Here is a 27425-nt window from a genome sequence, read left to right on the forward strand (position 1 = left end):
CAACAACAGGTCTTTCTGGTTTTGTTGGGTTGAGTTAAGGGGTTCTCAGTAACCTTTAATAAAATATATCTCTAAAGGGTGTACTCAAGTGGTAAATACTCAAATATTTATTGATTCATACATAATTTACATTTAAGGAATTTGCAGACTTAGTTAATGCAATGTAGTAAAACCAAAAAAGTAACCTATACAGTGCTCAGCATAATTGAGTAAACCCCATTTTGAAAATGAATACTTTGATCCATTTCTCAGTGAATATAGGCAATATATATTGGTGCATTTAAACAAAACAGATATAATTATTAAAATAATATTTTGGTCACAAAATAGGTTTAGAAATTGAAAAAAGCAGAATAAAAAAAGCTAAATAATGCAAACAAAATAATTTCGACTAAATTGTTCAATTTCTTTGCTTCTCTTGATTTTTTCTCGTTTTAAAATTTGTATTTAATGTTTGTCTATAACATATTTTGGGTGTACTAGTTTTATTGTAAGTTATTTTGTTAGATAAGCTCCAGATTTGGCTTCAGTACTGATTAATAATGTATATGAACAAATATATTATTGTATAGCTTTCTATTAAAATATGAATTTAAAAGATATATTTGTGAGGAGTGTATTTATATATGCTGAGCACTGTACAATGCATTCAGAAGTTTCTTGTTTCTCTTGATTGTATTTATTTATTTGTTGTATTTACTTGATATATTTTGATTTGTTTGGTGTAGATTTGAGTAAAATGTTACTATTTAGTTTATTTTGGGAATGTCTGATAAAGCATCATCCAACTTTCAAATGAATATATTGTCATTTAGTACATTTATTCATTAGAAAATGATAATTTGTCAAAATGTTTTGACTTATAATCAGGGTTATTCCACCAAATATTGATTTCTTAACTCACCTGAAGTTAAAACATTGATATTGAAAACATGGCACTCATTAGTCATATTATATAACAGAGATAATAATAATAATAATAATAATAATAATAATAATAATAATTATTATTATTATTATTATTATTATTATTATTATTATTAAATGCAGAAAGAGAGAAAATCTATTGTTAGTGTTGTATTATCAAAGCATTTTCAATAGTAATTATTAATTAATAGTATTTATTATTGAATTGTTAATTATACTAATATATTAAAAAAGTAGAAAGATGAGAGAACAAATCAATCAAATGTATTAGTAAGTCAAAGCCGTTTTAAGATATACAAAAAGAGAGCAGTGTCAAAAAAGTTTTAGTGTTAGAAGGTAAAATAAAACAAATTAATTTTATTTAATACAATAATAAAAGTGGGTTTTGCAAGTGTCAGGAAATAATTACACACATTTTTAATCAGAAAAACTTTAACACTATTGTGAACATTACATCTGGTCTGTCCTCTCATGACCACCAGTCACCCGTGATTTGATCGAGAACCATTCTGACTTCATATCCCATCATTTCCCCTCATGTCTGGGACTCGTCACCCCACAGCTGATTCCAATTATCCCCAGTATTTATTGCTTGTTTCTCTCATACCTCAGTGTGAAGTTGTGATTTGTCCTGGTCATTAATGCTGATTTGTTTTCTCTGTTTTTGCATACTTTTGTTTCCACTTTGGCTGTTTTTTTTTTCTCTCTGATTGTTTGCTGCCTGCACTGTCCTTGATATGTTTATGATTCTTGACTGTTTACTGCCTGAGTTGAATCCAGCATCTCTACAAATGTTTCCTGGAATTCCCTCCAGCTTTGTTTATTTGGATGAGTGTCTTTGTATTAAAACCATGCAAATGGATCAACATGTGTCTGTCCCCTTACAAAAGTACATTTACGCAATAAAAAGTTTTAAAGAGGTGCAGAACTCTGTACCAACAAGGGGAGACTCTGACTTTTCCAAAGAAAACATGTCATATGTTAGAAAGGTTTTACAACTCAAACCTGCTTCCTGGCTAAATCAAACATTACGTCTTGTACTTCAAGAACAGTAAACCAGTTTCAGTGATGAATACAGATGTTTAACAGACCAGAAAGCCACTAACATGTATGTCAGCTGTTGAATGAAACATGTTTCAACAGGTTTTCCAGGTCAGAGGAAGTTAGGAGAAACTGGAAGACAACATGAGGAACTCCAATGACAAACAAAACATAAACAGTGTATTTTTTTTTATCTTATGTAGGATATTACATTCTTATTTCAAAACAATAAACCTTAATTGTATAAAAAATACTCTTATTATAAATATATTTGTTCTAAAGATGACAGTGATGTATTAGAACAAGTAACAAAAACACGAAAGCATTTGAATGTCCAGCACTGTTGGAAACCACTTCAAACAGACCAGAAGAATTAAGGAGGTCCTCAGAGTAAAGGAGAAACCGTAGAGGTCAAAGGTTTATTAAAAGAAAATAAGGGTTCACAGAAAGATAAAGTTTCACAGATCCATATGTTGATGAATGTACTACCAAAGAACATTCAAACATACAGAAATGGTATATTACTGACTGCTTAATGTGCTTAACTTTTTGTTGTTGTTTTTTGCAGTTGATTGTTGCATAATTGTCTGGAAAATAAAAAAAAGCTCATTTTGCAGCATTTGACACTAATAAGACAACTAGAGTTACTCTTTTAATTGCCTCAAGCCTTGTTGAACTTCACTGGTTTGAAAATAGAAACTACATGTAATTGTAAGATGTGAGAATGTTTCAGTGTAATGAAAGAATTTATTATTGTTTTTAATACAAATAGAAATCTATAAAGCCACAGAGACTAAAAAAATATCTAGATTGTATACTTGAGTGTATATATGACATATAACCATGCAATGCAATGTTTATAATATTATAAAAAAATCTATTTTGTCTTTTTTCCCCCATATCTTTTACTTTGTGAAATGTTTTTGGAGGTTATGGATGAAGATCCATATAATAAACCAAGAAGCTCACAGTAAAACAATAACATTTACACTGATTCTTCTTGTAAATACAATTTAATTTTAAAACAAATGTTTTTATTAACTTTATTCAGCCATCATGCATTCAATTGATCAAAAGAGCCTATAAGGACATTTATAATCTATTTAATATTTAAAATGTTTAAGTTAACCTTAAACAATTATAATTAACTACATTCATTTTAACTAAGTTAGCCAAATAGTCCTGAAAAAAAAATTTTTTATCCACAAAAAAGTGCAGATTTGAATCACACACTGTAAAAACAATCCTGGTTGTCTTATTTTTTTAAGCTGAGTCAAATTACCCTTGAGTCCATTGAACTTATATTAAGTTAAACTGACTTACAATGTAACTTATAAAATTAAGTTAGAACATGATTAATTTTAACATGTTACATTGAAGTAAAAACATATGTCATGTCGAATTGATCATATGTTTTTTACAGTTTAATAAATATTATAATTAATATATAATCAGGGGCGGACTTAGTGATTTGGGGGCCCTAAACAATTCCAGGTAGGGGGCCCTAGCATTGAAACTCAAATCATTCTCTTTCTCTGTATGGTCTTTGTTGTTGCTGTTGTTGTTTTTGCTGCTGCTGTTGTTGTTGTTGTTGTTGTTGTTGTTTTGTAAATAAACTCATTCATTCATTCATTTTCTTTTTGGCTTAGTCCCTTTATTAATCTGGGGTCGTCACAGTGGAATAAACCACCAACTTATCTAGCATATGTTTTATGCAGCCGATGCCCTTCCAGCCAAAACAAAGTATGGGAAACACAAATACTGTACACTCTTGCATTCACACACATACACTACGGCCAATTTAGCTTATTCAATTCACCTGTACTGTGGGAGAAACCAGAGCACCCGGAGGAAACCCACAAGAACACGGGGAGTACATGCAAACTCCACACAGAAATGCCAACTGACCTAGCCCAGGCTCGAACCAGCGACCTTCTTGTTGTGAGGCGTGCGTGCTACGCTGTGACACCCCTTGTAAATAAACGGCATGTTTAAAATATTTTTAAAGTGGAACCTTTATTTTCTTAATGAAAAATTAAATACATTAAATTCACAAATTAAAAAAAGCAAGTTCACAAACCAACAATACAGTTTATTAGCCATATTTGTGATTAGAATTGATCAATGTCTGTGACTTAAAACTGCTGTATTATCTTAATATAAAATTAAATCAAATATAATTCCCGATCAATCAAACTATTCTTTTTATCATTTTCATATGAACGGAATAATTGCATTTTGTGAATCGGTAACCGTCACTGTTCACTGGGAAATTATGTTTTATATAGGCCCTCTCTTAACAAGCTCACATGCAGTGCTCATCATTGAAATCTTAATGGTTATAGACAGATTTTACAACATATGATAAAAAAAATTATAAAAGAGCTACATAATTAATATAGGCTTCCTGGTATTGGTCTGGGCCCCTTAATTCCCCAGGGCCCTTAGCAGCTGCTTACCTCGCTTATTGGTTAAGACTGTCCCTGCATATGTAAAAATTTCAATTAATAAATACATAAATAAAATAATTTAAAATGGAAAATCATGGGGAGAAAATAAATGTCACTGTTTTACTATACTGTTGATCAAATACAACCTTGGTGAGTATAAATGACTTGAAAACCCTAATTCTAATGGCTCAGTTCCTTTTAGCAGTATTTCTCTTGTAGCTCTTTACATAACATTTTCAGAGTATTCTCACAGACAATTATGCACTTTATACAAAATGCAATTTCACGCAATTTACACAAAATTTTTAAATATCATTCATAACCAGTACAACATAAACACATACGCACCCAAGAATGTACTGTATAGCAAAGGATAGAAATAAAAACGTTTGAGGTGTTTGAGCTGTAAGCATCCAGAAGATGGCGTACTAGTAATCTCTTGTGTTTGAAGGTCATTCCGTGCGGGAGGCTGCCATTGAGGAAGCTAGAAACAGCACAACATCACTTGCTGCTCCATAGTGTGCATTTGACACGATAATGACAATGAAAGAATACATAACGAGAATCTGAGGGAAAAAATAACAATGCTTATTGTGCACATCTCCATAACATTCTCAATAAAGAAAAGGAAAGTTACCATCTATGTAACATTTAGGAGGATGTAACTTTTATTTACAAATATAAAAGCACTAAATAAAATAAAAAGATCATAGTTTTATATATATATATATATATATATATATATATATATATATATATATATATATATATATATATATATATATATATTAGCATCATTTAAGTAACACTAGCATATAAATAAACGTTTTTGAGAGATTGCCATCATCGCATTTACTGCTACAACCACTACTACCACTACTTAATAATAATAATCGAATAATAATAAGCAATCGAACAAACACAAGTTTATAACTCACAAAAGAAACTGAGCTAAAAAGAGATGACACCAAAGCTGCCTAGTCCAATCAGTTTTTCTGTTCACTCAAGTGCACGTTCACTATGACGCATCATTGGTAGAGGTGATGCTCTGCACGTACTCCACAATGCACCAGTTTCCACTAGATAAACACCAAAACGCTGTAATCACAAATCTCCAAACCCGGCATTACCTACTAACATCCCTTATAACATAAGCGTATATCCCTATACCAACTACAAATACAATAAATAAACGCATTTAATCAATGAATTAAAATTTCCGCATCCTAACCGAAGGCGGAGTCCTGCCAGTTGAAAACGTGCTTTTCGCCATGCAAGCTCATTAGCATAGCGCGTGACCAGACACCGACCAATCACAGCACGAGAACGGCGCTCGCTCTGACAGCTTCCTGATACCCTACACACTTAACAGTGCACGAGTCCAACAGCCTCCTGCCTTCTCTGCTCTGCACCACGGTCCACACTCGACTGCCCTTGCGCTGGTTAGGCCAGATAAGGTAAGGTCAACACAGAGTACTTATTTTAGCTGTTGCCAATTAGCAGTTTGAAGCATCTGGCGTAAACAAAATAAAATGCTAAATGTGCTAAATCAGTGGTCGTGAGCGAGGATGATGTTGGACTGAGTTATGTAATAAGTGATGAAGGTGATGCTGTCGTGCGATGACGTCCTGTATTTTGGAGTATTTGCTTCATTTTAATACTATAACATTTCTGCCACGCTAATGTTAGATGATTTTTAGGAAGGAATACAGCTTTTTTACGTGACTAAAATACATTTATTTCATCGTTAATTCAAAAAGGACGTAATTCGTATTGGGTTACAGCTGGTCCAGTATCATAAATTTTGTAAGCAAACTAAAACGAGTCAGCTTGACATCAGATATTAGAAAGGCATGTAACATTTTTTGTTTCTTTTTTACGTTTATTTTAGTCTGAATGAATTATAGTTGATTGTCAAGGTGACAGATGTTAGTGTTGCCACCCCACCTATTTTTATACTGATGTTTACAACTGAATACTGACGTTTATTTGCTGAATATTAGGCTATTGTCATTGTCAGATTGTTTAAAATTGAAAGCAACACATTTTTCTGGCCACTGCAGACTGGAGGCCGCTCACTTGTTACTGTCTGTCTCAGCTGACCCAACCCCACTGTGTTGTGGCCAGTGGGAAGTTTCCACAGACATTTAAGGCTATAGAATTTTCCATTGGTCCAAACGAGGTGGATGTTTTTTGTGGTTTTATATGTTAGCACATCATGTTGACTGCGCAGGAAATGGTGATGATGAGGAAATGAGTCTTGTGATCTCCATGAGAGAAAGGGTTTTCGTGGGAAATTCGGAAACATTTAAAATATGTGGTTTTAAGATATTAATGTTTGTCTGTCCACATAAAAGAAGAGTCATTTGATTGCACGAGAATTTCAGAATAGTTTCCTTTGCAAAGAAAGGATTTAAGTGTCATCTTCCCCCAAATGTCCAGTACAGCTGCATTTAGATGAACAGGTGGTGACAGTTGAAAGACTCTGCTTTTCTTGGCTGTTGAGGGGGATATGGTTGCCTGCAAGTTCTAAAGTTTATTCTCAACTTTAGGTACCTGTTGCTCATGTTGACTGTCAAATTGGAGTGGATTACTCAGTTTAAACTTCTTTTAAGTCCCATTATGAATGAGTTTACTGAAACTCCCAATCATATGAAAGAGTCTGTGCTGATGTAACATGGTGAAATATTTGAGTACCTACTTAATTTTTGACTCAGTTTGGATTAGTTGAATCATTTCCTGCACTTTCAGAAATAAAGGTACAAACTGGGACGGTACCTTTTCAAAGGGTATTTTTTGGGGACTAATATGTACCTTAAAGTATATCAATGTAACATTTTTAGGCTATATTATATTATATTGCGTTACATTTATTATTTTTTGTCACCAAAAAATAAATAAATACTAAAAAAAGAAGGTATTTTTGTAGTACTTTTATATTTATAATAGAGAAAATTACCACAAGGCCTGAAATATACATTCTTATACTTAAAATTAAAAATTGTTTAAAACAAATTTCAACGAAAAGATAAAAAAAAAACAAACAAGAAAACATATTTTCATTTCTTTTATTTGAATAAAATATTTGATAGGTTGAAGTTTAAAATAAAGTAAAATTTTGTTTGTTATTTTGGCTTTGTCAGCTCCCAATCTCAAACATCGATAATTTTGTTAGTCTTGGCTTATATTTTCATGCGTAACAATATAATGAATACTATAAAGTTAGTTTTTTGGTATCACAACATTAAAAGATCAAATTATTAAATTATCAAATTGTTTGTTTTAAAAGATAAATATATTAAATATATACACAAAGTATATATTATTATTATAAAAAAGTATATTAAATATAATATAAAAAAATATTAATTAAGACTAGAGTACATGTGAAAGCTCAGCTCTAATTTTGCTATTTAATATTCAATTTTGGCTGATGCAGATAAATGATAAAATCTATAATATTGCCCAGTTTGGTAATCAGTTTAATATATTGTGTATCTCAACCTTATTTGTGTTATTTTGTGTTAATTTCTATTGATTCATTATGTTTTTACCATGTTTTTTTCTACTCAGAAACTGCAACATGTCTATCCTGAAGATCCACGCTCGTGAAATCTTTGACTCCCGTGGAAACCCCACTGTGGAGGTTGATCTGTACACCAAAAAAGGTATGTACTGTAAAAAATAATTGGTGATTACACTTTCTTTAATATTTACCTAAAAAAAAGAATAACATATGCACAATATTGGCCTGACAATTCTTTCAAGAAGTTTAATCGATTCATCTATTTTGTAACATGAGCACATGTGAGGAAACACATAAAATAAGACCATTTTACAGATAAAAAGCTTTGTCCATCGCCAGTGTTGAACAGTCCATTACAAGCTCAACATCAATACAAAGCGGCAGTAATTGACATTGTGTGTAGTGTTATTGGGGCGTATAGTCTGAATGCTGTGGCAGTTCCACATGGGTGAGCTGCTTCTGAGCTGCACTCTGCCTATTCAGACCCTCATGATGGTGTCCAATAGCTCAGAGTCGACGTATCGGGTGGTAGATGGTTATAAATAGCCAGAGTAATACATACCACTTACATTGCACTGCTGCAGTATGGTGCTTTGCACATAAACGTTCAGTAATGATAATACTGTTTAAGTTTGATGTCAAACTAATGTTATTAAGTAAGCGTAAATAAAAAAAACGACAGTAAAGAATTTATTTAGTGCTTTCTATTTATAAAGAAACACAATGTTTTTTTTTTATATATTTATTAAGTAGCACATAAGCAGTGTCATTTAAACAACCTTCTGCATAATAAATAGTTTTCTGAAGGATCATGTGACTGGTATTATGGCTGCACCAAATTCAGTTGTCATACCTGTTTTATGAATTTGATGTGATAAAACAGATATTGGCTATTTTAAAATGCATATCCTATATTAAAACGTCATAATATCTTACAATATTACTGATTTTATTACAGATTTTTTTATGCAAAATTGTACAAACCCTAAACATCCAAACAGTTTGCCTCATATTAATGTTTTGCTCTCTCATAACAAGATAAATCTTTCTGTTAGAACTTGTTTTTACTCCAATGCTCTGTTTTCTGGCCTCTAACACATTTCCCAGAATCTTAATTATGTTCGGTGAATGATCATTTTGAAAGATTGAGGCTGGCAGGAGAACAAATATGTAGAGTGTCTCTCCTGCCAGATTGTGTTAAAAAGAGAGATGGAGTTGGCATACTCTTTCAGGTTATTGTACACTTCAGTCTGAAAGATGAAGGTGGTTTTTATAAGAATTAATGTGCAGAATGGATGCTCATCCTCTGCCTACGTTCCTGTACTTTTCCCTTCTGTCCCAAATGAAAACAAGTGGAGACCACTCACCCATATATAATCTGTCTGTGTGTATTTGAGCGCAGCTGAAAGGGTTTGTTTTTATTAAGTTGGGCTGGAAAAATACAGATGAGTTTAAGTGCACAATTTCTAAGAAGTTGTCTAATTGCATTGACATTTACTGTTATGATGATTGGATCAGCATATTAAAAGGAGAATTCACCCAAATATCTCAGCCTTGACTTTTTCTAATCCAGTTGGAGTATTTTGGGTGTTTTTTCCTGTTAAACATAAAAGAAGATATATTAAAAATAGAAAATGTATCTTTTGTGTACAAAACAGTACAAACAATACAAAAACACAGTACAAAACTAAAACCAACTCAAAGTAGTTTGGTTTTGTTAATTTCAAAACAGAACCTTTACAAAAACTTTTTTATATTTTGCTTACTGAGATGCAGTATTACTTTAAAACTATACTTCATTCTTTTACAAAACAACTGAAATTAGTAAATTATATTATTTATTTATTTATTTATCTTTAATATGTGTTGTGTATTCTCCTTCTGTTTTGTTGTTTTCTTTTTTCAGTATGTTTTTTTTTTCCCATTTTCTGTATATTTTTACTTTTCGCATTATAATAATGAGAAAAAAAAATAAAAACACTCTTAAGTAGTTAAAAGCAATTCAAGGGTGAGGAATATATTGGAAAAATATTTGAAAACTCTCACATTATTTTGTTTTGCCACAATAAATATTGCGATATTAATATAATTTCACCATATGATTTGAATCGCTTTATTATATTTATAGATCAAATGGGATGATCAGTTGGTATTTTTCAATGTGGTGCATCTGCATAAATGATAACAAATTACAATTACATGAAAAATAAATAAACAGTGCCTTATGGTTTTCTGGGCAGGCTAACTGAATTTAAGTACAGAAATTGAACAATAAAATGCAAAATAACATGGTCATCATTGTATAAATATTTCAAAAATAATATTATCTGAAAATATCTATAGTTTTATCCTTTAATAAATTATTTCATCCTGCGATGTGACTATTGGAGATGCACACATCATGATATCGATGCTCAAACTACATTGTTCAGTCATAGAAAGAAACAATAATTATTGTCAAAAATGCTTTACAAAGAAGCTTAAATTTAATAAATGATATTTTTTGGGGTGAACTACCCTTTTAAACCAGATGATATCACATGGAACAAAACTAGGCTTTATTGAACTCATTTTGTAGATTTGGGTGTTCTTCTTTGCTTGGTGAAATTGAATGGTTTAGGCACAGACTCGCTTTGTAATAAAAGATGGGCTTTTGGTTAAGCTTTAAATCCATTTTCATCTGTACGCTCTGGCAATCGACTTATGTTCAGTGAGCCAGGCTGATTGAATATGCATGTGCAGATTTGCCACACTTGGAGTTGAAATGTGCCATCCTGTAATGCACGTGTACCAGCCTCAATCAGGGGTGTCTCTCTTTTTTTTCCCCTTCTTAGTCGGTTACATAATAAGAGGAAACCCCCCTTGACATCAGTTTCCATGTTGAGTTTAAGTGATCGAGAATAGACTTCCTGCTTATAAGTAGTTTATTTAATCAATTCATTTTGTTTTTCTTTAATGCTATCAGAGACCATAAATTGAAGAATAATCAGTAGTTTTAGATCACAAGCCATGATGTTAACAAACCATTAACTAACACTACTAGCTTAATAAACTGAATTAACTGCTCATTAATAATTAGTATGGTAGAAGTTGAGTTTAGGTTGTGGGTGGGATTATGGATGCAGAATAAGATCAGGCATTATAACTCCTATTGAACAGTTAATATCTTAATAATAGATGGGTAATAATTCAGTAGTAATTGGCATGAATTGTGACCCAAACTAAAGTGTTACCGAATAATCCTCATTGTGGTAATTATGTCCTGCCATTCCTTATATGGTCGATCACCTTAGGATTCTGGTGGGGAATTTTAGAGACAGATTTATTTGAAAAGAAAATCAAAATGAAATAAGTATGGAATATATTTATTATTTTATTGTTCAACAGGTCTCTTCAGAGCTGCAGTGCCCAGTGGTGCCTCCACTGGTATCTATGAAGCCCTTGAACTTCGTGACAATGACAAGACACGCTATCTGGGCAAAGGTTTGTATATAAGATATTTGTAGATTTAAAATATCGTTATCTAATTATAAGTCTTTTGATTTGTAGCTTAAGTTCTAACTATATCTACTTTGTTTTATATGTGTTTGTAACTTTATATTTTTGTATAAAGATGGTTGAAATGTTTTTGAGCATTATGGCTTGACAAAACTATTTATTAACTTGTTATAAAAATTGTAAATTGATAATGTCCAGAATCCTATTTCTTCTTTAGAAGTTTTGTTTAGAAAATAATCTGGATTGAATGAATTAAATTATATTTAGCAGTACAAACTTCTTTTACTTTAAATAATTATAGTAATAATAGTAATAATAAAAATGCGTGTTGACCATCAAATTATTTCAGATTTGTTATAATGAAGTAATGACACTGAAGACTGAAGTAATGACTTTGCTTTGACACGTATAGAAATGTTACATTTAAATTCATTTTATTTAGAAAAAAAAATTAATGGTGTGAATAATAATAAATATTAAAATGGTAATAAATGATGTTGGTTCTATAGCCTAGTGGTTAACAGCTGACATTAGGTACAGTTGCACATCAGGGTGTCCCGAGTTCGAATCCCCGCTCACGAACATTTCCCAACTCTACCCCCTTCTCTCTCTCTCTCCCACTTAATTTCCTGTCTCATTACTGTCCTATCTAATAAAGACAAAAAGGCAAAAAATAAATCTTAAAAAAATAGGTATTAAATGTTTGATTTGTATTTGTATTTCATGTCATAAAGGAAAATCCTGAATGTACTGTTATTTATTTATTTATTTGTTTGTTTACATTGATTCGTTTCTTTTTAATACTTTCCTTTTACAGTTTTTTTTTTTCCAAACATTTATCCATCTGCTCTCCAACATTTTCCTTTTCTCGTCTCATCCTCTGTTTCTTTTGCCCTCTTTTCTCCTCTGTCAGGGGTGAAAAGAGCTGTTAAATATGTAAATGAGTTCTTGGCCCCTGCTTTGTGTAATCAGGTAAATTAGAGTGTGTATTAACTGAAGTGAGTAACTTAACCCCCTTTTTGAAATAGCACAGAAGCGGCATGAGCCTTTTTGGGTTTGCTTTGACGACTAACAACGGCAGGTGTTAATAGATGATCACAGATGTCCAATACAGCTCCTACCTGCTCTGTGATCATCTACTTGTGTCTGCTCTGCATGTTCATTCACTACTTGGCCTGGATCAGTGATGGTCTGCTTGTGTCCCTGCAGGTGTCTCAAAAGCTGTTGAGCATATCAATAAAACAATTGCACCTGGTCTGGTTAGCCAGGTAGGAATATTTGTTCTTTAACTAACATGTTAATGCATACTGTTGCTTATTCGTGATCTGTGGTTATTCGTAATATGCAAGAGAAGCACTGTAGAATTATTTGAGAATGAAAGGTTTAGTTAGTTCATCCAAAAATGTACAATTATCTTATTAATTAATGTCATTCAGATGCCCTGGGATTGTCGTTTATCGTCAGAACATAAATTAAGATATTTTAGATGAAACCCGAAAGCTCTCTTATTCTCCATAGAGACATTTATACCAATACTCCTGAGACATTTAAAGTCCAGATAAGGAACCAAAAAACATACCATGTGACTTTTGTGCTTTTATTGTAATTATATGATGCTTTAAAAGCACTTTCTGCTCTGAAAAATAACCTGTAAAAATTAATTTGTTCTCTTTTGTCTTTTCTTTCTCATCAGGTCAGGGTGTGCAATGCATTTACTACAGGAAATACAGTGTATTTGCTGTTAGAGTCAGCAGCATGACACGCAAGAACTGAATTGCTGTAGTAAACATACTCCCTGATCTAACACAGAAGATATTGGCAAACAAAAAGTTGTTTTACTGTTTTGTTTGTTTGTTTTGCCACAAAAAGTGTACTTGGAACTTGATTACATTTAAACCACTGAAGTCGCATGAAATGTTTTGACAATGTTTTTTTTTTTGGTTACTTTTCTTCACTATTGACCTTATTTGGCATTGCGGAAGTGCGCTAGTTTTAGAGGTTTTGTTTTAGAACCTCCAATTCCGGCACCTATGGATGAAGTGACTGCGAATAATAAACGACAGAAAATGGTCAAACTACTTGCTAAACAAATAATAGTGTTCATAACAATACATAAAAAGAAGAATATAATTTAAAAATATTATAGTGAAAGTGAATGAGATCGAGGCTCTCGAGCCAAATAATAAGGTCAGTAAAGCAAGGTTATTTTAGTCAATCCAAACTAAAGGGCTGTGCTCACCGGGGCGCTTTTTGCTTGCGTTTTTTGTCGATTGTGATTGTGCATACCAACGCGCAAAACGGCAGGTGTAAAAGCGTATTTTTTTAAGAAACGGCTTATGCTCGTTTTTTTGTTTTGCCGCGCCGTGTCAAAGCCTTCTCCACCAATCAAATTAGCACTTTTGTTCACGTGCACGGAGCTGCTGAAGTTACAGTAAACAGCACTTGGAGACGCACAAGCGCAAAACTGTCAATGCGAGCGCACATTGAAAAAGATGCTCAGAAAGACTTGTTCGAATCACCAGTAACTTTAACAAGCGTGTCAACTTTCTGTCTTCTTCTGTGTTACAAGCGGGTGTCAGAAGCTTAAAGTTCTGTAGCACAATCTAACGTCAAGGAGTGATTTTGCGTACTCTTCTGCTCAACACCAGTGAAAATTGCTTGGGTTTGAATCCGGAAAAACGTCTCGGAAAAACGCTGATTACAAACGCAAATGAAAAGCGTCCCGTCGTGTACGAGCCTTAAGACTAAATCTATTGGCCGAAACACATATTTGTTAACTGAAATAAAATTCTAATTTATAGTGTCCCTTTGGTCAACACTGGATGGGTCTTGTTTACTATGTTTAACTAGATTTACTAAAACTAAATGTATACGAACTAAATAGAAATCACAAATTAAATCTAACAAAACAATTAATCAAAACATAATAAAACTAAACATTTTACAGCAAATAAAAAATTGTAAAACTATAATAATCTTGCTGTGAATGTCTCTGGATCATTTCTGTCCATAGAGGATCAGAGAGCTCTCAGTTTGTATCTAAAATATCCTAATTCGTGTTCTGAAGGTCATGAACGAAGGTCTCAGGAGACAACATGAGGAAACTGACTCTTAAAATTTGAAAAGCAATTGCTGCCAATCAGCATGTCAGGGATGTTTCTCGTATTTACTGCGGGGATTGCAAAAAGTGGCTAGATCTTGTCGGGTTATGAGCGTGTGTTTTTTTTTTTTTTTTTTCCAAAATATGTTTGTTTTAATTAAAATTGGCTCAGTGCACCTTTTAAGGATCATTATTTGAAGTGGTAAGTGTCTTGTTGTGGGCATTAACTAACATTTGGGTGATTTATTAGCATTTAGCCGACTGTTATAAAAATAAAGCCCCTCTCTAATCCCACAATGCTGTGAATGCCGTTATGTTGCATATACTAAATGAAGTTTGTGTTATGCTTCTTAACAAATGATGGATATCGTGAGTAATAAATCTCTTGTGCTTGAACAGAACGTGTCAGTCTTGGAACAGGAGAAGATTGATAAGCTGATGCTCGATATGGATGGCACAGACAACAAGTGTAAGCTTATTAACATGATGAAGTGATTCATTATAGTTACAAATTCTTATTCGGTTTAAAAGTGTAATTCATTACTGCTCTTAGTGCTCGTTTATAAAGACTGTGATTTATGTGTTCGTTAAGTGAATAAATGCACTTATTTGAATTTACAGCAAAGTTTGGTGCTAATGCCATCCTGGGCGTTTCCCTGGCTGTGTGCAAGGCTGGTGCTGCAGAGAAGGGCGTCCCCCTTTACCGCCACATCGCAGACCTCGCTGGCAACCCTGAAGTCATTCTCCCAGTGCCTGTACGTGCCCTGAATAATGATCAAACTTTCTACTATACATTTAAAGGACTGCAACAGCTAATCGATGATGAAACTAAACAACAATAAATCTCATTATAAATTAATTGGGGTCCGCACACTGCATAGTGTAGAGACCAAAGCATTTCTATAGACCAAATGCACATGATATATTGTGGACACAGAGTAAGCAGCTGCAGGAAAGGAGTATGATCCAATACACCCAATCAATACACTTAACAATAAGGCTGTATTAGTGAATGTTAGTTAATGCATTTGCTCACATCAGCAAACAATAAACAATACATTTATTACAGAATACATTCATGTTAATTAATGACAATTCAAGTGTTCATTTATGTTAACTCACAGTCAATTTACTAATGTTAACAAGCATTAATTTAGATGTTAAAAATGTATTAATGTAAACTTGATAAATGCTGTATGTACTGCAGGTGTATCATTAGTTCATGATAGTAAATGCTATAACTGATGAACCCTTATTGTAAAGTGTGATCAAGTACTTTATAGTGGTTTACGTGAACTCATAAGCACATCCTAAGCCTCATACCTATTAGAATATATGCTCAATGTCTCATTTTTAAAGGAGATGAATTCATAGATGCATATCCTATAATTATAGATGTGTTTTTTACTCCTAAATAGTCATGTGAGTGAATAAGATGGAGTTAGTAAGAACATTTCATCTGTTAAATATTCATAAATATGAATAGAACTTATTTTACTTTATTCTTTGTTTTTTTTTCATTATATAATGCTATTTTATTCCAAAATTACTGTAATATTCCATATCTTTTAAAGTCCAACAAATATTATACACTTCTATTACAAGGTTTTAGTTTTCTGTTGATACTAGCATGTTTTGATTTACAATATGAATGGCCATATTAAAAATACTAATTTAAGTATTTATGTTTCTAACAAGTAGCTAGAAAAGAGAGTTTGTGGTATATGCAACATGGTGTATGGAGATTATGCTTAAAAAACCTATCATCGACACCTTATTTTATTCTCAAATAAAAAAAAAACACCCATTATAAAAACCTAATAGAAAATCTTGAGGGAAACGTAAGTGGATTAGTCTTTTGCGTTTTGATGTTTTCTGCATCAGGGACTGCTTTTTGTTCTTTTCTGCAATGATCTCCGACACACTGTTAATAGACTGTCTGTTTTCAAAGGCCTTCAACGTTATCAACGGCGGCTCTCATGCCGGCAACAAGCTGGCCATGCAGGAGTTCATGATCCTGCCCGTCGGTGCCAGCAACTTTAAAGAGGCCATGCGCATCGGTGCTGAAGTCTATCACAACCTGAAGAATGTCATCAAGGAGAAGTACGGCAAAGATGCCACCAATGTGGGCGATGAAGGCGGTTTCGCCCCCAACATCCTTGAGAACAAAGAAGGTGAGTGAGAGCATGTAGGAGGGAAGTTAGTCTACCAGTAAAATAGAAGTTAAAAAAAAAAGTGGCAAGTTTAAAAAAAAAATCATTTTGAAGAAGAAGGAAAAAGCCCCTTCTTCTAGCCAAGCCTATATTGATTTAATCCACAACACAACAAAAACAAAATTTTTGGAAATATCAAATATGAATTTGAATAAAAATCCAAAATCAAACAAATTGTGCTCAGGGGTATCTTAAATAATGTGTTAGTGCTCTTTGGGTAAGGGACTCATCAGAGTAAACAGCAAAAATCAGTTTAAGGCACTCCAAAAATGTGGAAAAATATAAAAAAGCCTTAATTGACATGGCTATTCTTTTAAACTGCGCCTACGCATTACGGCAAACAACCTTCATCAAGGTAACAGGGATCAGGTGCGTCTGGAGTTTCATTTGAATACTATGGTCTCATGACTCGTTAGAATATCTAAACACTACTAATATAATATATTGAACTCAACAATCATTGATTCAGTATTGAGAGAAGGGAAAAAAGAAGAAAAACTTAATGGAAAAAATGATAAAAAGATGATGCATGTTATACAACATATATTTCTCAAATAATACAACGTGAATGTATATAGAATAAAACCACAAAAAAATGTTTATATAGACAAATAAACTAGTATAGTGTACAAATGTAAACACATTTGAAATGTTTTGTATTTAAATATATTTTAAAATGTTCTTATTACCGTGATTTGTTGCTTAAAAAGCATTATTGTTAAAAATGGCTTAATATAATTAAATTTTTTGTGTTCTTTCATGAAGAGAGATTAGTAAAATAGCAGTTATCTGAAATTGAAATCATTTGCAACATTATAAATGTCTTTATCGTCACATTTGTTCCGTTTAAAGCATCCACGCTAAATTATTATTATTTATGATTTCGTTACCAAAGAAAAAAAAAGACACTGCCTCCAAGGTTTTGAATGGTATAATGCGCTGCATAATGTTATTTATTCAGAAATATTCTGACCTTTAGATCTTTACAACCATCAAAGAATCCTGAACAAAAATACACAACTGTTAAAACATCTATTTTTGATAATAATAGTAATGACGACCCTCATTTTCTTGAACAGCAAATCACAATATTAGAATGATTTCTGAAGGATATTGTGACTAGAATAATGATGACAAAAATCTACTGTGAAATCACAAGAGTAAATTATAATGGTAAAAAAATTCAAAGTAAAATAAAAAGCTTTTTTGTTTGCTTTACTTTGTAGGCTTGGCGAGCAGAAGAGTTTAATTTAACTTTTGACTGGTAGTGGATACCTATTAAATGTCAGGTTTTGTGGAATAGATCTAAAAGTGTTTATACTACAGTAAGTGTGTATTGCTGTAAATTCAGCTGTATTTCAAACAGAACGTCCTATATTGGAGAATTAAATGTAAACTAGCTAAGAGGTGACATGCATTTAGTATCAAATAATCCTTTGAGCTGCCAAATAAGCTATCAAGTAATGGTTTACCATATAACATAAATAAGCAGATAGTACGCAACACTTGAAATATCTCAAGGAGATTCAGATATTATTGATTATTGAGTTTACAAACATGACCACTTGAACCAGTTTAATCATTACTTAAGCTGGTTTCTTCCTTCAAAACTAATTGATTTCCATCAAACAAACACTGGTTTTCATTTTAAGATCTGGCCCAGAGGTGTAATTGAATTGAAGCTAGTGGATTTCTGCAGCTGTGGCTCTCCCTCTGGGGAATTCTGGGAATGCTCATGACCTCTGTACTGCCTGTGAATCAGTCATAACATCTGCCCATTTAAGAGAGAGATATGTTGCAGAGTTGCTCACATCTAGTTGATTTACTGGCTCTGTGAATGTTTAAATATTTATTTCTTTTATTTACTCATATTATTTGATGTATTAATGTTTATTCTATAAACATTAGACAGGAATTCAAATGTGGCTGAAGGTTAAAAGCTTGTGTAATAAGCATTGAACCTTTAGGTACATTTCAGTCGTAGCCTTTAAGGGGACAGTTCACCCAAATATGACGGTTCTATTATCATTTACTGACTTTCCACTTGTTTAAACATATTTGAGTTGAAATATGTTTGTATGAAAATGTTATATTTAGAAAAAATCTAGAAACCGATATACATTGACCTCTGTAGTATTTTTCCATTTTGATGATTGTCAAGGCCTACCAGTGTCTAATTTCTTTTCAAATTATATTATTTTGTGTTCAGTGAAAAAAAAGAAATTCATAAAGGGTTAGAACCACATGTGGAGGAGTTTATTTTTGGGTGAACTATCCCTTTAAGTTTAAATAAAGTGCAAATCAGTGCATTAACTCATCATTTGTAATTTCATTAATATAGATGTACTATACTATACTATACTATACTATACTATACTATAAATGTAGATACACTGTATAGCTGTGGAAAATATTAATAATTTGTTTTGGGTATTTTGTGATGACTTCGTTTTCTGCTATATTATAGACATAACATATATTACATGAATTATGTGTACATTTAAAATGGCCTTCATCAGATAACATGGCCATTTAAAATTAAATAGTGAAGGAAAAGAGATCATTTAAAAAGTGTATATGTATTTCAATAAGTGAAATAATTCCCAGAGTTGGGTTGTGGCTGGAAGGGCATCCGCTGCGTGAAAACCTGCTGGATAAGTTGGCGGTACATTCCGCTGTGGCGACCCCGGATTAATAAAGGGACTAAGCCGACCAGAAAATGAATGAATGAATAAGTGAAATAAAAGGTGCTGCATAAAAACGTGCTGGATAAATTGGCGGTTCATTCCACTATGGCGACCCCGGATTAATAAAGGGACTAAGCCGAAAAGAAAATGAAATGACAAAATAAAATATTTCGATAACCTTTTGAGTTCCAGTCCTGGTGCATATTAGAAAATTAATTCAGGCAAATAAATTACACATTAATAAATACTATTAAAACATTGATACTGCAGGTTGTTGATCGATAAGTTTCATTTTATAAAATCATTCACAAATTATGTGAAATGCCCAAAGCCATAAATTACAAAAACAAAACTGTATATAACAGTTTTCACTTTGGAAATGAAATGAAAATACAGAAATTTTAAGTATAAAGCATAAGGTATAAGTTGAGCATAAAACATGAGTTATAGCAGTATTCCCTATAAACATTGATTTAAAAGATCGAGCTAATTTAACTGAAAAAAGTAGGAATGCACCAAAATGACATTTTTAACCAATACCGATAACCGTTGGGTTGTTAGATTTGGAAGCCGATACATTGGCCGATAAATATATTTTCTGCATGTTTGCAAACATCTAGGTCGAATGACTGATTTTATTTTAAAGCCTTACATTCAGAAAAGTTTGATCTGATCTCAAGACCTTATTAATCAGCTATTCTTTTCTATGACCAACTTTCATTTTTGTAAATAAAATATACGGACTGACAAAAAAAAAAGGCATAAATAAAACAAGCAAGTCATTGAAAATTTAACAAAATCAAAATACCAGTAAAATAATAAAAGTATCAGCCAGGTAGCATGTTATGCGGGTCAGAAGATATCTTATCTAATTTTGTTATGGAACCGATAATGATAACATAAAAAATCATTTATCTGCCGATATCAATATGGCCACCGATCTATCATGCATCCCTAGAAAATAGCACTGTATGTGTTGTAAAATGCACAAATATAGTCTTCAACAAATGCAAATGTATGATGAACCGACGTGTTTTGCATGCTAGATGTTCATTGCATTACTTTAGTCAGTGCATTTCAGAAGACAAACACAAAAAGCTTAGCAACTCTTTATCTATTTCAGCTCTGGAGCTGCTGAAGAATGCCATCAGCAAAGCCGGCTACACCGACAAGATTGTGATCGGCATGGATGTGGCCGCCTCTGAGTTCTACAAGGGTGGCAAATACGACCTGGACTTCAAATCACCTGATGACCCCAGCCGTTACATCAGCCCTGACAAGCTGGCTGACCTCTACAAGAGCTTTGTCAAGGATTATCCTGGTCAGTAGCCCTGATCTTCAGTGTTACTGTGTTTTCGTGTGTGATCCTTTTAATATGATTCTCGGCAGGTCGGCAACGACTGCTTCATGTAGATAAGATGTCAGAGCAAACAAGTAGCAATGTTATATACAGTAAAAATGATTAAAGTGCAATTTAAAGGCTTAACTGGGTTAATTGGGTTAATTAAGCAAGTTAGGGTAATTAAGCAAATCATTGTATAGCAATGGTTTGTTCTATAGAAAAAATATAGCAAAATATTGACTTAAAATGTTTTAGAAAAAATTCAGGCAAATCATTTTGGTTTGTGTTTGCCCAAACCAAATTCTTCCAGCATGTGTGTCTGGTATCTTTAGGTCTGCTAGGGTAATTAAGCAAATCATTGTATAGCAATGGTTTGTTCTGTAGAAAAAATATAGCAAAATATTGACTTAAAATGTTTTAGAAAAAATTCAGGCAAATCATTTTGGTTTGTGTTTGCCCAAACCAAATTCTTCCAGCATGTGTGTCTGGTATCTTTAGGTCTGCTAGGGTAATTAAGCAAATCATTGTATAGCAATGGTTTGTTCTGTAGAAAAAATATAGCAAAATATTGACTTACAATGTTTTAGAAAAAATTAAAAACTGCTTTTATTCTAACTGAAATAAAACAGACTTTCTCCAGAAGAAAAAAATAGTATAGGAAATACTGTTAAAAAATAAATAAATAAATAAAAATCTTGCTCTGTTAAACATCGTTTAGGAAATATTTAAATAAGAAAAACTAATTCACAGGAGAGCTAATCATTTCGATTTCAACTGTAAGTTATTGTCAAAATTAGAAAAACATTAACCACATAAAAATCTCCTTTGTTGTATAAGAATCTTAGTGCATCAGTGCATATTAAACTTCAGTTTACTAAAAACAAGCCTGACTTATCTCAGTGTGTTTGCCCAAACCAAATTCTTCCAGCATGTGTGTCTGGTATCTTTAGGTCTGCTAAAAAAAGACACAGGTCTTTGATGAGATCCAGCAGTGAATGAAACAGACCCTGCTGTGTGGTGAGAGGCTCTAGAGGCCAGTCAACACTTCCCTGGGTACTTACAGTAGATGCATATAAATAAACATGACTATTTTTAAATGAACTTTGTGCATTACCTGTAACATAATAATAAAAAAGCCATTTTATTCAGGGTTGAAAATTTTGTGGGCAGAAAGATCTTTTTTCAAAATTATGTATATATTTTAATTTATTTGTATTTAGTTTTTTCATGTTTTTATTTATCAAAGAAACCTCAAAACATATTCACAAAACCCATTGTTTCAATGTTGTCTTGACCTAGAAATAGGGCTGCACAATATTGGAAAAAATCTGACATTGCGATATTTCGTTTTTCTGCAATATTTATTGCGATATGAATATAATTATTTCACCAGATGACTTGAATAACTAAATTTAGAAAGAACTCTTAATTTGATATTCAGCCCTAGCTGGACATTAGCCTATTGGAGTGATATCTGAAGGTCCATTCAACACCATGGGGCTGAAATTTGAACTCCTAAACATTTTGATTCAGTGTTACTGTTCTACGGTGTCTTTGATGCATCCTTTCATTTAAAAAATCAATATGTAAATCCCATAAACCCCCGCTTTTTAAACATTGTTGCAAAGTGTGTAATAACTTGTTTAATGGGTTTTTAAAAAAGAAATGATCTATGATCAGAGATTGATGTAGCAGTGAAGGCTTTATTGACCCAAAAAGCCACCATTCATTTCATAAATATTTTCATTTACACTCAATATTGTATTTTTTTATAATGTATTCTTAATACTCAGGTGCAAATACAGTATCTGCCTACCTTTCTACCAAGTATAAATCTGAATGTTCAGTGTACTGTACTTGGTGTAAATAGTAAATAATGCTATTTGTATCATTCATTCACTCATTCATTGATTTTCTTTTCAGCTTAGTCCAATTTTTAAAATTAAATCAACCGCCAACTTATCCAGCATTTTTAGTTTTACGCAGCGGATACCCTTCCAGCCACAACCCATCACTGGGAAACCCTCACTCATTTGCACACACACATACACTACAGACAATTTAGCCTACCCAATTTACCTGTACCGCATGTATTTGGACTATGGGGAAACCGGAGCACCCAGAGGAAACCCATGCGAACGCAGGGAGAACATGCAAACTCCATACAAAAATGCCAACTGACCCAGCCGAGGCTATTTGCATCAGTTACATGCTAATTAGACTTACACTTATTTACTTATTTATATCTTAAATTTATAAATTTATACCAATAAAGACCATTTTGATAGGTGTAAACAAAAACAATGGTCTCAACGTATTTCCTGTTTTACATTTTTTAATTCTCTAGCTTCCGAGAATCTAAAAAGAGTCACATATGGATAAATAATGTCATAATAATAGCTGTTTTAACATTAAGTTATGATTGAATTGCCTCTTGCTCCAGTTAGGAAATAGTTTGATAACAAGCAGGAACTGTTTATGGGCCAGTGACATGACCACATTGAAATGGTCCATATCAGTGGTTCTCAAACTTTTTTCGCCAAGTACCACCTCAGAAGAAATTGTTTCTCCAAGTATTACCATAATGACTGGTATTGAAATGCATAGTAGGCCTAATTAAGCGGCTACAGCTCTGCACAGTTCACAAACGTGGCAGATTAATTCTTCTTATTATGAATATTTATTATTGTCAACCACTTTAAGCATAATAAATAGTTTGAACAAAAACACTTAAAGGGGAAAAAAAGATAAATAAAACATCAACTTTTAAATTAAAATGTGATTTTAAAAGTTAATTAAAAATGTCACTTTTCTTAAAGTTTTTAAAAGAAAACTGCTGTATTTAAATGTAAAGTATTATCATAAAGTAGCCTATTCATCAAAACCTGCGAATGTTTCTTGGACCGTATGTCATAATATTCATATATAACTCTGTTTGATACATTTTGAAATATATGTTGCATGCATGTATGACTTTTGTATATTTTTTAAATCTAAAAATCTTTTTTATCTTTTTTAAATCTTGTATTTTAATTATATGAGTTGGATTTACATATTTAAATTAGAAATTAGATCTGCTTACTGCTCGTTAGGCTATGTGTGTCAGAGAAGCAAGTGATTAAACTATACCTGTCAACATTGGGATATAAAAACAACCGTTACAAATATGGGAAGGAAAATAACCCCAAATGATAGAATACATAACAAATATTACAAAAATAAAAATAAAATAAGAAGTTTAGCCTAATAAAATCAATTTCCTGATCCCAACGTTGTTATCATGCGCGTCAAACGGTAGAGAAAGTGTGTTCATTTTTTTTTTGTTTAATTATTCAGCGATTCCTCTGCGTACCACTAGAAGGAAGCCTATGTACCATTTGTGGTACATGTACCACAGTTTGAGAACCTCTTGTCTATATAACTGTACATTATATAACAAAATACAATATATTATACTAATTTCTATGATCTGACAAAAATTTTATCCTTTGCTTTTCAGTGGTCTCCATTGAGGATCCATTTGACCAGGATGACTGGGAGGCCTGGACCAACTTCACCGCCACCACTAACATCCAGGTGGTGGGTGATGACCTCACAGTGACCAACCCCAAGCGCATCGCTAAAGCCGTGTCTGATAAGGCCTGCAACTGCCTGCTGTTAAAGGTCAACCAGATCGGCTCGGTCACCGAGTCCCTGCAGGCGTGAGTCATTCTGCTGTGGACAGTTTTCTATACAAGTGCTTAACTTGCCTGTGTTTGTGATGCACTGTTGCTTTTATCTGCCTTCGTTCAGCTGTAAGATGGCCCAGACTAATGGATGGGGTGTGATGGTCAGTCACCGTTCTGGAGAGACAGAGGACACCTTCATTGCTGACCTTGTAGTCGGACTCTGCACTGGCCAGGTACATAGATTGTCAAGTGTCGTCTTGTCAGTGGTTGGCCAGTAGGGGGTGACAAAGTAAAACTGTGTTGTTTTTCCTTTTCAGATTAAGACTGGAGCTCCCTGCCGATCTGAGCGTCTGGCCAAGTACAATCAGCTGCTGAGGTGAGCTGTTTCTTTCATGCAGCATTATAAATGGGCTCTTCTAAACTACTGGATTCTGATCAATCGCTGCATGAAATTTGATGGAATTTTTTTTTAAATAAATAAAACAAAAGGGCAGCATGTTGGCGCAGTGGGTAGCACAATCGCCCCACAGCAAGAAGGTCGCTGGTTCGAGCCCCGGCCTGTCAGTTACCGTTTCTGTGTAGAGTTTGCATGTTCTCCCCGTGTTTGCGTGGGTTTCCTCCGGGTGCTCCGGTTTCCCCTACAGTCCAAAGACATGCAGTACAGGTGAATTGGGTAAGCTAAATTGTCCGAAGTGTATGTGTGTGAATGAGTGTGTATGGTTGTTTACCAGTGATTGGTTGCAGCTGTAAGGGCACCTGCTGCATAGAACATATGCTGGAAAAGTTGGCGGTTCATTCCGCTGTGGCGACCCCAGATTAATAAATGGCAGAAAAGCTGAAAAGAAAATGAATAAATAAATATAAAGTAATAATAAATAAAAAGTAATAAAATAAAGTTTATGATGACAGGCTCATCATTTGAATATATATATATATATATACACACACATTCATTCATTCATTTTCTTGTCGGCTTAGTCCCTTTATTAATCCGGGGTTGCCACAGCGGAATGAACCGCCAACTTATCCAGCAAGTTTTTACGCACCGGATGCCCTTCCAGCCACAACCCATCTCTGGGAAGCATCCACACACACATACACTAATACACTATGGACAATTTAGCCTACCCAGCTCACCTGTACCGCATGTCTTTGGATTGTGGGGGAAACCGGAGCAGCAGGAGAAAACCCACGCGAATGCAGGAAGAACATGCAAACTCCACACAGAAATGCCAACTGAGCCGAGGCTCGAACCAGCGACTCAGCGACCTTCTTGCTGTGAGGCAACAGCACTACCTACTGCGCCACTGCTGTATATATATATAAAAGATGCTTTCACCATATTTTGAACAGGGTGTTTGTGGGGTCTTAAAGTATTAAAAGTTGATAAAATCAATTATGAGAAAATGAAGGCCCTTAAATGGTATTAAAAAGTCTTAATCAAGTCTTAAATTTTGTTCAAGAGTTGTTTAAAGTGTTTGACTCCAAAAAAAGCCTAGATATATTTATTTTCCTCCTAATACTAACAACGGTGTGATCGATCCATGCGATTGGTTCGGGCCGGGGTGCCTGGTTGGAGAAAGACGAGTTTAAACAGTGGCTTAAGCCTGTCGATTAAAAACAACAACATAATTTATTCTTTCAAGCTTTGTTTCCTTCAAGCTTCTTTCAAGCTTATCTGAGCATGGTTGTGCTCCATTGATTTATTCAACTACAACTGTTTATTAAGTTAAAGGTTTGATACTGATTAGAACTTGAAGTGGCGATGAGCTCTTAAAATATTCTGAGAAGGTCTGTAAAAAGTCTTTAAAAGGTATTAAAATTACCTTTAGGATTCCTGCATATGCCCTGTTGAACCAAAAATGTGTTAATTTATATGGTGAATCTTGCATGTGGTAACTGATTTAATTTACATAAAAACTAAAGGTGTTGGCTTTTGTCCCTACAGCAGTTGCCTGCTAGTTTATGTCTATATATGTTCTGTGTTTTTTTATGTAGAATTAGTTATCATAATTTCTTTTTTTTAAATACATGTACAATTGTCAAAAGCTGTTCTTTGGAACATTCTATTCACAGTTTTACACTAAAAAATTGATAAAAAGAATTAATATAATGTTTCTTGAGCGGCTGATCATCATATTATGCATATTAAACTATTTCTAAAGCATAATGTGAAACTGAAGACTTAAATTCAGCCATCAAATAATAATTTACATTCTAAAAATATTAAAATAGTTATTTTTGATTATAATTTTCATTAAATATAGTTTTAAGTTACATATATTGCTGTATTTACTAAATTACTAAAAAAGATTAAATAGATTAAATAAATGCAGCGTTTGCATAAGAGAAAAAAAAGTAAAAAACAAACAGACCTTTTTGTTACTTTTTTCTTGCGTAGTTTCATTTTACAAATAATTTCATCTATAATAAATAGGCCATGCTATTCATGTTGTTCAAGCTCACTGTAATACCAAAATAAATTCCGACTGTTTTTCATCTGCAGGATTGAGGAGGAGCTAGGAGACAAGGCTCGCTTCGCTGGCAAGAACTTCAGGAAACCCATCTGAAGCACTGACCCGTCCTGAGTCTCGGCGTGTTCATCCTGCTTTACTGTCCCACATATAAACGCCACGCAAAGCCACATCCTGTAGAATGGAGATTAGATGGAAAAGCAGTGAAACGAAAGGTCCAGATCAATAGCGTATGGCGCAGAACACTGCCAGATCTCCATCTGTGCTTTGGTATCCAAATAGCATCAGTCCCTTAATCGTGTCTCTGTGTTGTGTGAGAGATCTTTGTTTAGTTTCTTGTGATTTGTAGTGATTCTGGTGCTCCACTCAATATTTTAGCAGAGATCAAGCCATTTAATGTGCTGCGACGTGCAGCGTCAGTATGTGCGTTGTGTTGCTTTTGAGAAGTGTTAGTTCTATATGCGTGGCATAACAAATAAATTATACCTATTGAAATGGA

The 27425-nt window shown here is 33.3% G+C and overlaps 1 protein-coding gene across 6 annotated transcripts; it reads left to right on the plus strand.

Annotated features, from left to right (window-relative positions):
* The first annotated feature begins 5812 nt into the window (after positions 1-5812).
* Positions 5813-27425, plus strand: eno1a (enolase 1a, (alpha)). 6 transcript variants are annotated; one of them, XM_087305254.1, is made up of 12 exons: positions 5813-5875; positions 7992-8086; positions 11332-11427; positions 12356-12710; positions 14942-15011; positions 15164-15297; positions 16494-16716; positions 20566-20763; positions 24284-24485; positions 24577-24685; positions 24770-24828; positions 26959-27425. In XM_087305254.1, the coding sequence occupies exons 5-12, from the start codon at positions 14981-14983 to the stop codon at positions 27020-27022; spliced, it is 1020 nt and encodes a 339-aa protein (XP_087161380.1). In that variant the 5' UTR covers positions 5813-5875; positions 7992-8086; positions 11332-11427; positions 12356-12710; positions 14942-14980; the 3' UTR covers positions 27023-27425.

This window comes from Danio rerio, chromosome 23, assembly GCF_052040795.2.
Source record: "Danio rerio strain M-AB ecotype USA chromosome 23, GRCz13ab, whole genome shotgun sequence".
Taxonomy (NCBI): domain Eukaryota; kingdom Metazoa; phylum Chordata; class Actinopteri; order Cypriniformes; family Danionidae; genus Danio; species Danio rerio.

Excerpts from the sequence above, each read along its gene's own strand:
- eno1a (XM_087305253.1), top strand. The coding sequence starts at position 8,002 with ATGTCTATCCTGAAGATCCACGCTCGTGAAATCTTTGACTCCCGTGGA. Across the intron at positions 24,686-24,769 it reads TCGGACTCTGCACTGGCCAG|ATTAAGACTGGAGCTCCCTG; the intron begins GTACATAGATTG and ends TTTCCTTTTCAG. Across the intron at positions 24,829-26,958 it reads AAGTACAATCAGCTGCTGAG|GATTGAGGAGGAGCTAGGAG; the intron begins GTGAGCTGTTTC and ends TTTCATCTGCAG.